The 14,412-nt window shown below is 49.1% G+C and overlaps 4 protein-coding genes across 4 annotated transcripts in view; 1 reads left to right on the forward strand and 3 right to left on the reverse strand.

Moving 5' to 3' along the window:
- The window catches only part of ETH_00007270 (uncharacterized protein), a gene marked incomplete at both ends in the record, with an annotated part of 2,034 nt that extends 1,441 nt beyond the window's left edge, over positions 1 to 593 (forward strand). Inside the window, one exon of the mRNA XM_013376822.1 lies at positions 1 to 593. Within this exon, the coding sequence (XP_013232276.1) occupies positions 1 to 593 (593 nt within the window).
- A 923-nt stretch (positions 594 to 1,516) lies between these two features.
- ETH_00007275 (uncharacterized protein) lies at positions 1,517 to 3,251 on the reverse strand (the record flags this gene model as incomplete). Its single annotated transcript, XM_013376823.1, has 2 exons — positions 1,517 to 2,439; positions 2,762 to 3,251. The coding sequence occupies 2 exons, from the start codon at positions 3,249 to 3,251 to the stop codon at positions 1,517 to 1,519; spliced, it is 1,413 nt and encodes a 470-aa protein (XP_013232277.1).
- Positions 3,252 to 6,345: 3,094 nt separating this feature from the next.
- On the reverse strand, positions 6,346 to 8,068 carry ETH_00007280 (uncharacterized protein; the record flags this gene model as incomplete). Its single annotated transcript, XM_013376824.1, has 2 exons — positions 6,346 to 7,370; positions 7,564 to 8,068. 2 exons carry the CDS (start codon positions 8,066 to 8,068, stop codon positions 6,346 to 6,348), a joined length of 1,530 nt encoding a protein of 509 aa, XP_013232278.1.
- A 3,308-nt stretch (positions 8,069 to 11,376) lies between these two features.
- Positions 11,377 to 12,381, reverse strand: ETH_00007285 (uncharacterized protein; the record flags this gene model as incomplete). The annotated part of the gene is made up of 1 exon (XM_013376825.1): positions 11,377 to 12,381. The coding sequence occupies one exon, from the start codon at positions 12,379 to 12,381 to the stop codon at positions 11,377 to 11,379; it is 1,005 nt and encodes a 334-aa protein (XP_013232279.1).
- Positions 12,382 to 14,412: the final 2,031 nt, after the last annotated feature.

The raw sequence follows: 14,412 nt of genomic DNA on the forward strand, positions 1-14,412 counted from the left end.
GGCTGCTGCTGCTGCAGCAGGCCGGCAGCATCGAAGAGTGCGTGCTGGACTTCGGGCTGCTGGCGGAAGGCGACGAGTGGTGGGCCCCCGAAATCGAAGAACAGTTGGAAGCTCTGAACGAAATCTTTGCAGAAAGTTTGAAGAGCAGCAGCAGCAGCCTGCTGTCGGACACGGCGAGCACGGCGGCCTCGGAAAGCGGGGGGGAGCAGCAAAACGAACAAGTCCTCGTTCTCGGGAAAGCAGCAAAGAGACCCTTAACTGCTGCTGAAGGGGCCGTTCGAAGGGCCCTGGAGATCGCAGAAAAGCCCGCGAGGGCGCCGCTGGCCGCCCACCGAAGGCTCAAGGAGTGGCGCCTCCGGAATGGAAAGCTGCCGATATATCAGACGGTGGCCAACGAAAGTTCCAATTTGCTGGACCTTCGCGCCAAATTGCTCTTGTCAGTCCTTTGTAGAGCTGAAGGAATGGACTCCGCCTTCATCGTGAGCCACTCTTTGTTCCTCAAGGCGCTCACGGGCACCCGAAAATTTGCAAATGCGGAAATCCGCGTCTTCTCTCTTGTCTGCGACGACACCCCGAGACTGATCCCGCTCTAAAACTGCTTCAACGCTTTCATTTCCAAAAGGGAAAGGTATCTAATGCCAAGACCCTCGCACTAAAGACGACGAGCTCGGATATGTGAACATACAGCAGGACCCGCGCCGCGCGGCGCAGATCTGCTGCTCAACTCCTATTTTTTTTTGTTTCGCAAGAAACGCAACACAAAACCAGCCCCGTACACGAAATGCAGCTTTCAAACGGACCCAAGTTGCTGCTGAAATTCAGAAACAGCAGCAGCAGCAGCAGCTGGAGCAGCTCTGTTTGCTTGTGCACTAGTTTGCATCTGCAGATTCTGCACAAGCCGGCTGCAGTTGCAGTCGGCAGGTGTCTTTGCGTGGAAGGTAAAGATTGTCGTTCTGGCACAAAGAGCTTCTCAAGCAATGAAATGTTTCAATAGTTAAATGCAGCTTTGGGCCAAGAACGCGTTGCTGCTGACTAGCAGCAGCGGCAGCTCTCCCCGTAGCCAGACCGCATTTGCAGCTTCTGTACTAGGGCCGTCTGCAAGTGCAGTCGGCAGTGTCCTTTGCGGGAAAGGTAGAAATGGTCATTCTGGCACTACAGCTTCCCAGAAAAGCGGACAAATTTGACAAAAGTGAAGAACACTGACAGCTTCCTGTGCAGAGTTTCGGCCCCGTGGCTAGCGCATAAATCAATATTTGGGATCCTTGCCTGTCAGGCTGCACATTTTGTAGCCTCGAAAACAAAATAAACGGAATAATCTGAAGTTCTGCGGTGCGACAAACCTGGGCTGTAGACTGCGGAGCCAAAGCAAGACCAAGGCGGAGTCTGCTGCCTCATTTTCGCGCTACAGAGCCCCTCCCCGCAGTTAATTCCCCTTCTTTCCTTCCTCATTTCCCGTATCCTCGTTTGGTTCCCTTTTAATTTCCTGTTCCCTCCGTTGTTTCGCGGAGGAGGGGCCTCAGAGCGCGGTGACGTACGGCTTTCTGCCGCAGTGCAGCAGCAGCGGCTTCGCACTTGCATTGCCCATGGTGCCGCGGCCATCGAGGGCAGTAACGAGATGGGAATGCGTGACTAGTAGAAAAGTTGTGGGATCTGATCTGCAGAGAGTCTGGAGCAGCAGAGTCCCCCTGAGTTTCAAATGGTCCCAGGACTCCGGTTGTGGGGGGCCGGTGTTGCCGACGGCTCCCCAGAAGTTCTGCAATTTGTCGTCTTCCATTTCCGAAATCAGCTGGCGCTGCCTTGCAACGACTGCGGCCTTCACAGACTGTTCTGCAGAGGACAAACGCGCAGGAGTGGCCCCGCCTAGACTCACAACGCTTCTGTTTGCCGAGCGCCTCTCCAAAGTAATGGCTGCAGCGGGCAACTTGGAGCTACTGGTGCTGCCCTGGGGCATGGGCATGGCGGGGAAGTCCTCGAGGAGTCTCTGCAGACTTTCTTTTGAGTCTAAGAGCCACCAGCGAGTTCCCGGGGGAACTGCGGTGAAGTCGAAAACGCCGGAGAGGATCGTTTGACGCAAGTACAACTGCTGCAGCTGCTCCCGCAGCTCCCCGTACTCCGTGCCCGTGTCCGACAGATTCGTAAGCTTCTCCCGCAGCAAAGGGTCCACTAGCCAGGGCAAATAGCCCTCTTCTGTCCCCCCGGAGTCCTCCGAGGGGCACCGCATGCGCTCCCCAATGCCCCCGAATATCAAGCTCGCGGTCTGCAGGGTGCGGGTCATGGGCGAAACCATGAAGCTCTGGAAGCAGAAGTCCCGCGAACCCAGCGAGTCCAGCAGCTCCATCAAATACAACATATCTGCACCTGCAGCGCGACACTGTTCCCGGCCCTTCGCCGAAAGCGCAGGATCCACGGGGCCCCAGCTCCTCTTTCTTAGGTTGCTCCCTGCAGCAGCCACTCAGCACAAGTCCGGGGGAAAGTAGGGGCTTCAGAGGAGTCCTAAAGCCTTTTAAGGCCCAGAAAAGTCTTAATAAGCAAAACAGAAATTGAAATAGTGCTAATAAGTGCGCATGCGCAGTTGTACGTGCACATTTGCCATTTCTGCAACCTCTCGTGCTGCGAAATCATGCGACAAGAGCCCACTGTGGAAAGCTGGAAGTGGTGTTCTTAAGCGCGAAACAATGAATATGATCAAGAGAAATAAGGAAACTAATTAGTAATTTGGATTAATTTGGAACACTGAACTTGAATTTGAACCGAAACCCACACGCCAACGAAGCGACTCCCGTGAGAGTCCGGAGGCGCTGGTTGGCGGTGCTCTGCGCATGGCGCACAACCAGCAAAAGCTTAGTCCCCCAGTGTTCTGGATTTTTCTGAGTTTTCCATTCATGAAGTTTTCCTGCAAGAGCCTGCAGCTGGCGCCTGCGGCGGGCCACCGCCCTGCAGGACTTGAGGCCGCAGTCGCAGATCGAGGGCTCTTCGCACTCTCCCCGCAGCGCCTTGAGGTACTTTCGCCGCGGCCCCAGCGCGTCCTCCTCCCTCGAAGCTGCACGGGGCACCAGCAACTCCATTTCCTCTTCTCTGAAGTAACGGGGGAACCTCCCGCGGTTCCCCGGCAGCAAAACTCCGTGCAGCTTGAAGCGCGGGGTGGTGATAGCAACAGCTGTGGTGATGGCTGGCGCCCACTGGGTCTTCAGAGAGCCGCCATTTCCCCCCAGGCACCAGAGCAGTGCAGCTTCGAGCCACAGGAGGAGCATTGTGGCCCGCGGGGGAGGCTCTCGCGGCGGGAAGACGGGAAAGGTCAAATCCTTGGGATATTTGGAGTTAAATTTGTCTTTCTGCGCGCCAATTCATCAAGAGATGTGCACAGAGAAGAGAGGGATCGGCCAAGAACCAGAAGGTGAACCCTGCGGTGTCTGTCGATGAGCTGACAGCACCTCCCCTTCAGCGGGTGAGCAACAGAGCCTTTCAGTGTTTTCTCCGGTGTAGCTAATCCCTTTTCAAATTCAGTTTAAATTGATGAGGCACCTTTAAGAAAGGGGAAAAAACGGCTCGCACACGTCCGCGTCCCAGTGGTCCCTTCCCCCGAGACCTATTTCGGCCCGCGAGGACGTCCGCTGCGCGTTTAGATGCGATCTCCCATGAAAGAAAACACAAAAATTGTGTTTAAAGTTTACAATTGGGGCAAAATATGCCGGAAGATGACAAAAATGGCATGCAGACATACCTTGTGCTGTACCGGAATGGAGCGGCCCCCGAGGACCAGTGCTGCGCTGGGTGGTCACTGGTGCTCTCGTGTGGTCCCATCACCCAAGAAGGTCTTTCAGGCCTCTTGAGTCCTTCCAAATACTGTCAGAAAAATGGAAAAACCTAATAATTAGAAGGACGGGAAACACTGGAGGGCAGAAATACTCAGCTTTCTCTTTGAGTTGCATTGAGAACATGACTTCGCTACTGCTGCCCGATACTTGCTGGCCCTGGGCGCGTGGGCCAATGTCAAAAACAAATGCAACTAACCTCCACTTTGTAATATTACCGTTTCTGTGAATATTTTAAGAACTTAGAAGAGTTCAGGGCGCAGTGTGCCGCGTCACAACCTCGACCAGCAAGCCTAGACCCCTTGCGTAGCAGCCAGCTGCAACAACTACATGCACTTGGACAAAGTACAAGTTAAAAAAGGAGAATCGGCAATTTTTCCTTTTTTATAAACAATGAGTTGGGACTATTCAGACAGTAGTGATCCGTTAAGAGCGTGCGAACAAACGGAAGAGGCACAAGAGCCGATCCTACAAACCTGTCCGAAGGTACAAGTGGTACAGGCCTACTTGACGTTCATCTGTTTGCAGTTTTCCATCCTACTTTTCATTTTTTGTACTCATATCTCTCCGTTTCGGCGAGTGGCTGTAGAAATCTTCGAGCCCTATCTATTAACGCCGCACTTAGGCACGCAGACATCTCAGCCCCCAGAATGTCTTTAAAGAAGAGATTTTTTTGCCTTACACACAGCAAAAATACACCAAAGCATACCCCGCCCTTCGCTTCACTACTGTATTGTGTAAAGACGAGAGGAAACTGCGGCCACTGCTTGCCATTGATGCGTCTGTTGTTCTCGAAAATTAGCTTCCACGTAACAATTATCACTGAGTACCTCAGATATTTGCAGTTTTCTTCTAGCCTGATCAGGATGTCAAAATAAGAAGCAATTAAATGTCTTATATGTCCAAAGAACAAAAGGGAGCTCGAAGGAACGAAAATAAAATGAAAAATTGCACTTTACAGCACTTGCTGTGACAGCCCCGCAGAGCAAGAGTTAAAAGTTGGTTAAATGATTCGAAACATGTACCTATCTAATGAAAGCACTCAGTACTTTCCTTCATCTTCTCAAAATGCACAATTTTTTCAAATATTCAAGGGTGTTGACGTCTACCTTGCTACAGAAGCAACTCAGCAAGCACCGCAACCCTGACTTGCAATCTGAACTGCCAGGAAGGGACAACAATGAATGCCAATGGGGCGGAAATTTCGAGGAAGAAACCACAGCATTGACATAGAAGTCCATAATATCACGAGGAATCAGCTACCAAGGCATGGACACAGAAGCATGTTAACACAAGCACAAGGAAAGTAATGCGTGTGCATGCAAGCATTTTACTGTGAGAAGACCGACCGGAGCAGCTCTTTTAGTTGAGACTAATCGCTTAGCTCATAAGATTCAAAAAAAAGGAAAATCCTGTTCTCTCACGCACCATGCAGCGACGAACTTCAGTCAAGTTTCTCTGTTTTCAGGCCAGCTAGAACTCGAGGCCCAAAAGCGGGCTAAGAGGTTACCTGTCTTGGCCACACGTCTGTCCGCCTCTCTGTCAAAATCTGAAAATCTTAATGTTCATTTTGGATATACTTTCGTGAACATACTTGGCGACGTACAACGGGAGAGCCTGTCACCTAGCAGTATCCGCTGTTAAGGAAACAAGTACTCGTTAAAAATCGAAGAAGCATTTGTTAAGGAACACAGCATTCAATTGTCCTCCGCTGCGGTCACCAGTGCTATTGCAAAGAGCAGGTTAAGCGGTTTAACCTGCTTCCGGAAAAAGGAAAAACAACTGTGCCGCCGTACTGCTGCCTGGTTCGAGCCTCACGCTGCGACTGGCGAAATCCCACCGCAAAATGTGGAGAATTACTCGGGATAAAAAACGCGAAGCTGAAAAGATGAAGGCTCGCCTTTATAGGGGTCAAAATAAGTGTTTTACTCCTCACATTCGTGAAGGATTTCCAAATCCGCGTCACAAAATCGAATATGTGGCTTCATGGGTGGGCCGAAGGCTCAGTTCGAGGAGCAGATATTTCGTTGCTAGACTATTGCATTCGTAGATGTTTAGTATGTCTTATTTTGTAGCGAATGAGGGGCTGAACAGTCATGGTTGGCAAAGAGTGAGCTACAGCGGGTCTAACCGTTTCCATTTAAGTATCTTTAGGGCGCGGGCACCACTGGGCGGGAACAGCGTAATTCAGCTACAAATAAGTGTGCATGTTCTGTGTCTGCAGCATAAAGCAGCGTCTGGAAAAGTAAGAAAGCAACGCCGCGTTTCACTGCACATTATTTCCCATTATAGGCACTGTCGGTGTCTCTAGGTGCGCAGATGACAATGTACTTCCAACAAGCATTTTAAGCCTGCTGGCAGAGGACATTCTGCAATGTCTTTCGATAATGAATGAAAAAACAATTGTATGTTCTGCATGATTTTCTTCAGTTTTTTACAAAGATGAATATTATTCCGTGGAAGTGTCAATTGGTTTCCCAGATAGCTAGGCTCAGGAGGTTCACCGCATTTGCGCTTTGCATGGCGAGACAATTCAACTCCATCCACTTTGGCCAGATTCCTGTGAGTCTTCTGAGGAGAAGCTATTGCTTCTTGCTTTTCCACTGATGTCCTGCAGCTCCTCCAGAAACTGCAGAGTAGGCTCTGCAATGCAGGACAATATAGCAACTTTTATGGTCGCTGAATCGACAGTGCTGTATCTTGAAAGCCCATCCAAAAATCGTGCGTGTGTTGTAATCAAAGCGGTGCTTAGTGGCTCTGCATTGCATAAACTTTGCAACAGCATCTTTCCCCTGAGCAGTACCGCCTCCTGTGATTCCCGAGGAGGTATGTCAGCGGACGTTCCTGAGTCAACGCTGCTGAGCAGAAGTGCTTCTGCCGAGTCAAGTGCTGTCTTGAGGGCTTTTGAACCTTTAGATGGAGGAAGAATATCTGGAAATCCGATCGGGACTACGCTGGAAGCGCTGTAGCCTGCGGCCAGGCCTGATTCCCCTTCTTGCGGCCCTGCAGTCACCCCCGCTGCTGCTTCTCCAAATTGTGAAGATGGCGTATCGGAGGACAACGCCCGAATTCTTTCAAGAGCATCCCGCAGTTGAGCTTCGGTGTTGGTATACCACCAAGGCTGTCCCGGAGCCATGACCCCCGTATCAACAACAGTCCTTTCCAATTGTACAGTTTCAAAAAAGTGAGTTAGACGCCTCAGCAGCTCCTCAAGCTCTGTTCCCACGTCTGCTAAACTCTCTACCTGTTCACGCGCCAGTGGACTAAGCAGCCAGGTCGCTCGGGTTCTGGGTGTCTCATTGTGGTGAGGATCTTTGCATGCAATATCTTTGCCGACTATGGCGGTCGCTTTGCTGGCAGTTTGTATGGCAGCCGTTAGGGGGGAGCTGACGAAAGCGTCAACACAAAATGATGAATGCCCTGTTCCCCTTTTGCGCTTCTCGCACTTTTGCACGTCTTGAAACAATGCCAAAAGCTCTCCATTGAGATCCAATGCATCGTCCTCAGCTTGGGTGGAAAGTGGGGGATCGACTTCAACGCTTTGGTTCCTCCGGGTTCCTGAGATACATCAGATGCAAAAATTCAAAAAAGGCATCAAAACTGTACATGAGTTCAACACACTTTGACTAGTTTCATCCATTCCAAGCATTGTATCTCTATAAACAACTTGTATTTGTATCTTCCACAAACGATTAGGAAGAAAAGAAGGGGGCTTTAGGTTTGTTAATATGGAAGAAGCTAAAATGCTTACTCATACCGCAGCAGCCCCCAGACCGCTCTTCCTTCTGTCCTGCAGTGGTCAAGAAAATGAGCAGCTTTGATGGAGCTCCGGCACTGTACCTTTCGAAAACATGCCAGTTGCATATTTCGCGGGCGAGGAGTTTCCGTCTTCTTTGATTTGCGATTGTCTGTCCTTTAAAGAGTTTCTGTAGAGAGCGCCGAACCCTTGACCTGCGCTTTCGGGGGCGGGCTTTGCCTTTGCCTCGCTCTTGAGACCTCGCCACTGCAGACTCCGTTTCTGGTTCCACGTCTTCAAGTGCCAGCAGCTGGTCTGTAGAGCCTCCAAACGAAACTGCTCCTCTGGGAGGCATCTTGATGGCCTCAGCAGTCTGCGGAGTCAACGGCCAGCTGAGGTCAATAACAGCAATGGGTAAAGCTAGGCACGCCGAAAGAATCCATAGAGCTGAAACGCGGGTGCCCAGGGAAAGCCCGCGTTTCCCAAGACGTGGGGCATAAGAAAGCCAAGTTGACTCCATTCTTAGTGCATAACCAGAATTGTAGACCGGAAGATGTTGGGTGTTGCTGCTCTTCAACTTTGGAAGGCTCGAAACAAACACGGCATGTTTTCGCCTTCAGATCACCTCGTGACCACTCCCGTTCTGCTGTCTGCTCCTTAAAATGTCCTTTAAAGTCAATCACCTTCAATTAATTACCTGCCCTTTGCACATTTTAATGGCGCTCCGTTGCAGTAAGCCGGGGTCGCCACGGGTCGATGAGTCCCCTGGTGTCGCGTGACACGGTCGACTGCACAAACTAAAAAAATGAACAACAGAGACGACAATGCTACCACTGAGTACCGAATTTTTTAATGTGTCTTGAAACGGAAACTGATAAAGCCCGCATTGAGCTCCCAGGGAAATGGGCGTCCTGTGGACCGCGGATGGTCACACATGGGGTGCGCCGAAAATGGAGGCTTCACAGATGAATGCCGTTCGTCCTGAAGCATTTAAATGGATTTAGACATTTTCAGCTAGACTAATTAATGCACAATTAACGGTGCTGTGATTAGGTATAGCCTTCATTCACATCTTTTAGACAGTTTCAACCGGAAGACTGAAATGCACACCGTCGTACTCTGAAAGCGTTCCCACAAGACAGCAGCCTACCGGAGCAAGACTTATCCAAGAACAAAAACTCCATACCCTACGCCGTTATTATGAATATTAAACCCTTTAAGGGTTCTAAAGTTTTTTGATGGACTTTCGCTGAAACTTTCGCGGCCCGGAGGGCTTTTCTTGGGGAACGAGGTGACAGGGAAGACCAAGCAGCAAAATCACTTGCTGCTGCCCACCAAAGGACACCAAACTTTGCCTTCTCCGCTTCCCTTACAAATGCAAGAGGCCTATGCCTACCGAATCCCTTAATCCTGAAGCATTTAAGAAGGATGTGGGGCACGTGGCCGCAGACAAATGCGAGAAAGCTACAGTCGAAACAAAACATTCCCACCGAGCCAAGGTTTCAAACCTGTAGCTCTGCATTTGATAATCACGTCTGTAAGGTGGGTTTTGGATGCTCCTAGAGTTCTTCTTTTTCCAGAAAAGTAATTGTTTTGGCGCCAAGAGGCGGAGTGTGGGCGAACTGTTAACTGTCTCGAGACTTCGAATTTTATTGAATGAACAGTGCCACAGCCGCGCAAAACAACGAAAACTGATGCTTAACCATTAAATACAATGCATGAGGCTGAGCTTTTGGCAACTTTCGAGCGTTACAGCCTTTGGATTGCCACGAACGTGTTCCTGCGCCACCATAGCACACCATGGGACCGTCTACGCACACCAGTGCACACAAAGGAAGCACAGCATTAAATCACTTGATATCTTAGTGTTAGATATTTCTTTCAATAAGGGAGCTGCGTTCAATATGCGCCTCTTTGTTTGTAAGTACTAGATTTCAACCTGTGGCAATGGCCTTGTTCCACTAAAAATGCTTACGGCTTCTCATCTAAGGATTTTTAGTACTCACATTAGCTTAAGCCTCTTCGAGCACTACATTTGTATCCAGTGGAACTTTAAGAGTGAGAGTCGAAATCGGTATAGCCGCGTGAGCTGAACCTTGCAACTTTGTGGTCCATTAGACAGGAAAGGACTGAAAGTTTGGCAGTGCGCTGGGCCCAGGCTCGCGTTTGGCGGACCTTGTTGCAAAAGTCAATGTCATTTGATTCTGGTAATGCTAAGGAGGAGAGTTGTGATAGATTGGCTTCAATTGTCACAAACTGGAAGAAACTTCCGCGGATATCTACCTAATAGGCGGCAGTTTGTGCTACTATTTTTCGAAACCCTGAGAGGGCAGTGCTGCATTGCAGTGCGATACAATATCGCACAGAACTCTCGAGCTGCCGTTTTACCCCCTAAGTGAATAAATTTAGCAGCAAGATAACTCTGAACAGCAGTGTGGCAGAAAAAAAAACAATATGCAAGCTTATTTAGCCTTTGTCCTAACGCCTTCTTTCACCTAGTTTGAATCACTGGGCTGTAGCTGCTAATTTGGTGGACAGCTGCACTTTAACATGCCTTTTGTTGTGCCTGTACTAACTCTGTCTCCAACGGCATCGAGACGAAATGCCGGGCGCCACTAGATACGCAACTAATGCCACTTGCTGCAGCTACTGCTGTCTAATTTTGGACGCGCATTTGATCGAATTTTCTGCAAGTCAGCAAAGTTCTAGAAGTGTTGATGGGGTCCAAAAGTGATGCTTGCTGCAGCAAGAGTCGGTCACAGCGGCGTGCACTGTACGTAAGTTGGGTTTTTTTGTAACTTTGTCTTGCAGAATTAGGAGGCCTAAAAAGTTGATGGCTGAATCATGGGCAACTCGGGAGCGACCCCACGAGCCCCATAAAGATAAATAATTTTTATTTGATAGAGCACAGTGAGAGGAAATAGTAGAACAACATATGCTTTGCAGAAGAGATCTTGCAGCTGGGTGTGTGAAGCTGCCCTATGCTTTGTTTTTTGCGCACTGTGCAAACAGCGCAAACGAAGCAAGAATTATCGTACCAGCTTCTAATGGCACAATGCCACCAACTCGGCATGGCTGCAGCTAATTGGAACATACGCAGAGATAAAATCTGTGGAATATTGAATGAAGATATCACTAGTTTCTTTGCATGGAGAACTATCTTTCCACCTCAGTAATGTTATACAGGCGTCATTTTCATCTGTTGATTTAGCATTGTGTATCCGGTGCAACTAATTGAGGCTCCTGTAGAGTTCGTAGTGAAATAGTTAATTAGCAAAAAGACAACCATCATTTTCCGATGCTAGTTTAGCTGGTCATTATCGTCTGCGTAGGAGTTTTTCTGATACACCCCAGTGATCATGTGCGAAAATGGCTTGGTCCGACTCCATCCAGCTTTCTGTGTTTTTTTTCGCGGAGCTTTCGACGAAAAATAAACCAAAGGCGAGAAATTCTGGAGGGCGTTTGGGTTTTAAGCACATGTATGCAATCGAAGAAGGCGCGCGATTGACAATCACAACGAAGGAGATAAACAATAATAGAAAACAATCAAATTAAAACACTGGGGGGTAGCCTACAAGCATAATAGTAATCAAGCTAGCTGGAAACCCCCCCAAATCTGTCAGTTTCATGGCGTCCTGCGTGAAACACTCAAAAACGTTTCTTGCCTCAAAGGAGACCCAAAAGATCTTGACTAAAACACATCTAGGTCAAGTCCTTAGCGTACAGTGGGAGGATGATCAGATGCGGCGGAATGGTCTCTGATTCAACCAATATCTACAAGACTTTCATATTTCCCATAACGCATCGGCTCTTCCCCGCTTCGCACATCTATTCTTCCTGGGCTGGCAACTGTGACAAATCACCTAAGCTTTGCTGTATCGATGACACAGGCGTCTTCGAACTTAATACCGCCAAGCTGGGCTCTACTCCGCATGATAAAATGGCAAATTTCAACTTTGCCGGCGAGATGCGCTTCCGTAGCATTTTTTCCAGAAGCTTCTTGTGAGAAACGAGCAAAACCGTAGTAAGTGCTTCTGTTTTGCACAGCACGTGTAATATCACCTTCCCTCTAAGCTCAACGAGGTCATCCGACTCCCGAACAGGGCGCTCGGCGCTTGCTCCCTCGTCATTGCGGTTGTGGAGCGGTCGTTCCACAGTTTTAATTGTATCTCTGAGTGCCCGTGCGCTTGCAGTTAAAGGCATCACCTCCGGGTCTCCGATCTTGACTACAGTGCTTTGATCCGCGTCTGCGGCAGCGCTTGCAGCTTCGCCTGCTTCCGTTTCTTCTGCCGCAGCTGCCTCCTCACCTGTAGCCGAATCCTCGTCAGCCAAAATCTGTCCTGGGGCCACTAGACGGTTCCTGTGCAAGATAGTCTCCAGCTCATCTTTCGTGTAGGGGCTCCACCAAGTTTCTCCTGCTGCCATGGTTGCGATATCTATTGCAGTTCTTGCCATTTGCACATTATCGTAAAGCTCGTTGAGACGAGTAAGTAATTCGTTTAATTCCGTGCCAGTCTCACTCGGGCCGGAGAGTTGTTCACGTAGCATGGGGTCAATCAACCATGTAACTCGGCTTTTCTCCTCCAAAGTTTGTTTGGGGTCTTTGCAAGCCATTTCCTTGCCCATCGCTACCGTCGATATACTGGCGGTTTGTAGACTAACAGTCAGGGGAGAGGTGACGAACGCATCAATACAAAAACTTGCAGGCTGCCTTCTTTTAACTCGACCTTCGCATTTGTGGATATGCTCAAATAGTTCGCGAAACGCTTCGTTGACCCGAAATGCCGTTTGTATGTCTTTTTGGGATAGGCTTGGATCGGTGTCAGCAAGCATTTCACTTCCCTTGCGGCGGAACCGGGCTGAAATAAATCGGACAGAAGCACATTTCTTAGTACCAAAATTAGGCTGGGTGTGAACATTCATCTCCTGCTACTGAGCCCCGTTTTCATTTAGATGGTGAGTAGTGTTGTACTATTTGGCAAGACTGGTGGTTGCTAGTTTTCCTGTAGTCATTCAATTTGCCCGCCTGAACCTTGGAGAAGACTTACGCATAGTGCAGCAGCCCCCGCGAGGCATTTTTTTCCTGCTGCCCACCCCATCCGCATTCGCGTCAGGCAAAAAGATTAAAAGTTTCGATGGAGTCACACGCTTATGCCGGCCTCGTAAGTACCAGTAACAGATCTGAAGGGCCAGACGCCTTTTTCGCTTTCGGGAGGCCAGCCACCTGCTGGCAAAGAGTCTTGCCACTGCGCGTAAAGGTTTAGGGTAACGCGATTTCGTAGGAGGTTCTTCGGTATTCATGTCGGGAAAATCCCCGAGCTTTCCCTGGTCAACGTACACGGAGGTCTCCGGTGCATTAGTAGGTGGGTCAAGTTCCACCAAGTTGTCCGCTGAGCCTCCTAATGCCACGGCCCCAGTGTTGGGGTGCCCTAGACCATGAGAATGTTTCAAAGACAAAGATTTGCAGAAGTCAATAGAGAGAAAGGTTAGGACAAGAAATGTACAAAGAAACACGAACATCGCACGGCAGGTGCTCATCAGAAATGAGGCATGCCTTGCTCGCAGCACTGGAATGAACAAACGAAACATTGGGGGAAAATTTTATGAAAAGTGGGGGTGGGGGGAGGAAAGGGCTGTTATTCTCCTGCTTGTGGGAGGAAAAAACTGCGCAACACTTCGGAGATACACAGGTAAAGGAAGCTTTGTGACCTATCAAGAGGGCCGTCAAAAGAGAGATATTTCATCCAAATTGCCTGTCATAATTTTCTATGTTTCTTTTTGTCTACGGCTCAACGTTTCAACGTTGGTTCCAAAAGGGCAGTCGAAGGCGGCACTGCCTTCAAAACTACTGAACGCACGGCTCCTTAATGAACCGCGCTGCCGAAGACAGAAAAGGTAAAACACTTGCCAAGAAAGTCTTACTTTTTCAAATGTAAATATAATCTAAACACTGTAAAAGACGATTTGTGACGAGGGAACACACTGGAGACATCAGTCAAGCCTACTCTGTGTCTCTGGAAACGAGACCGGCGAAATAAACCGATTCGCTATTCCAGGGCGCATGAATCCCATCATAGTGTTTCCGTTGAAATTTCTCGTTTATCAAACTATTCATTTTCTTCAACCATAAATCTAGTTTTGAAGCTCAAAAATGCTCAAATAAGATATTAGTCGCTTTAGTTTTGTTACGGTTTGGCCTGTCGACTGCCCGCCACTGACGAGCACCCGGCACTCACTCATGCGCAGGACATGAAAACCGCGACGAAGAATTCTCAAACTACCGCTGCCTCTGGTTTTTCTTTAAAATTTGGTTGTCGAATCACACTAGGGTCGCCGAAGTTCAGCAACTTCACTTGAACTGGGGTACGCCGGTTCCCTGTCTGATCGCTCACGTAGGCTCAGTGCTGCGGCCTTTGGGGATTCACCATCTACCTCGAGCAGCACCTTAGGAAATCAAGGAAGTAGATGCAACAAGCAAAAACTCCATCTTCTACAATAGCAAGTGCCTCTATTGCTATCATGTGGCTCAGCGCCCAGAGGTCGCAGCTCGATTGAAATGCTATCGGAGAGCACCAGGGTGCACGTAAAGAGTATTCCTGAGCAAACAGTGCAAGCAAGGCCGTGCTTTGTTGAACCTGTTGTGGCAATCAACCCTTAGAGACGGTATCAAACGTTATTTTTCACCGTAAGGCATGTGAAGACAGGCCTGCTGCGGCGCAGAGTGCCCAGTAAGGCACCTGTTGCAGCTCATTGATGTTCATAGTTTTCACCCTTTTCTCTTGCCCTTTGCCAAGCTGTTGCTTCTTACCTCGGCGTTTCTGGCGCCACTGTGACCTACCCAAATGGAACATGCTGATGCTAAAC

This window comes from Eimeria tenella, genomic scaffold (genome assembly GCF_000499545.2).
Source record: "Eimeria tenella Houghton genomic scaffold, Eth_scaff40, whole genome shotgun sequence".
Taxonomy (NCBI): domain Eukaryota; phylum Apicomplexa; class Conoidasida; order Eucoccidiorida; family Eimeriidae; genus Eimeria; species Eimeria tenella.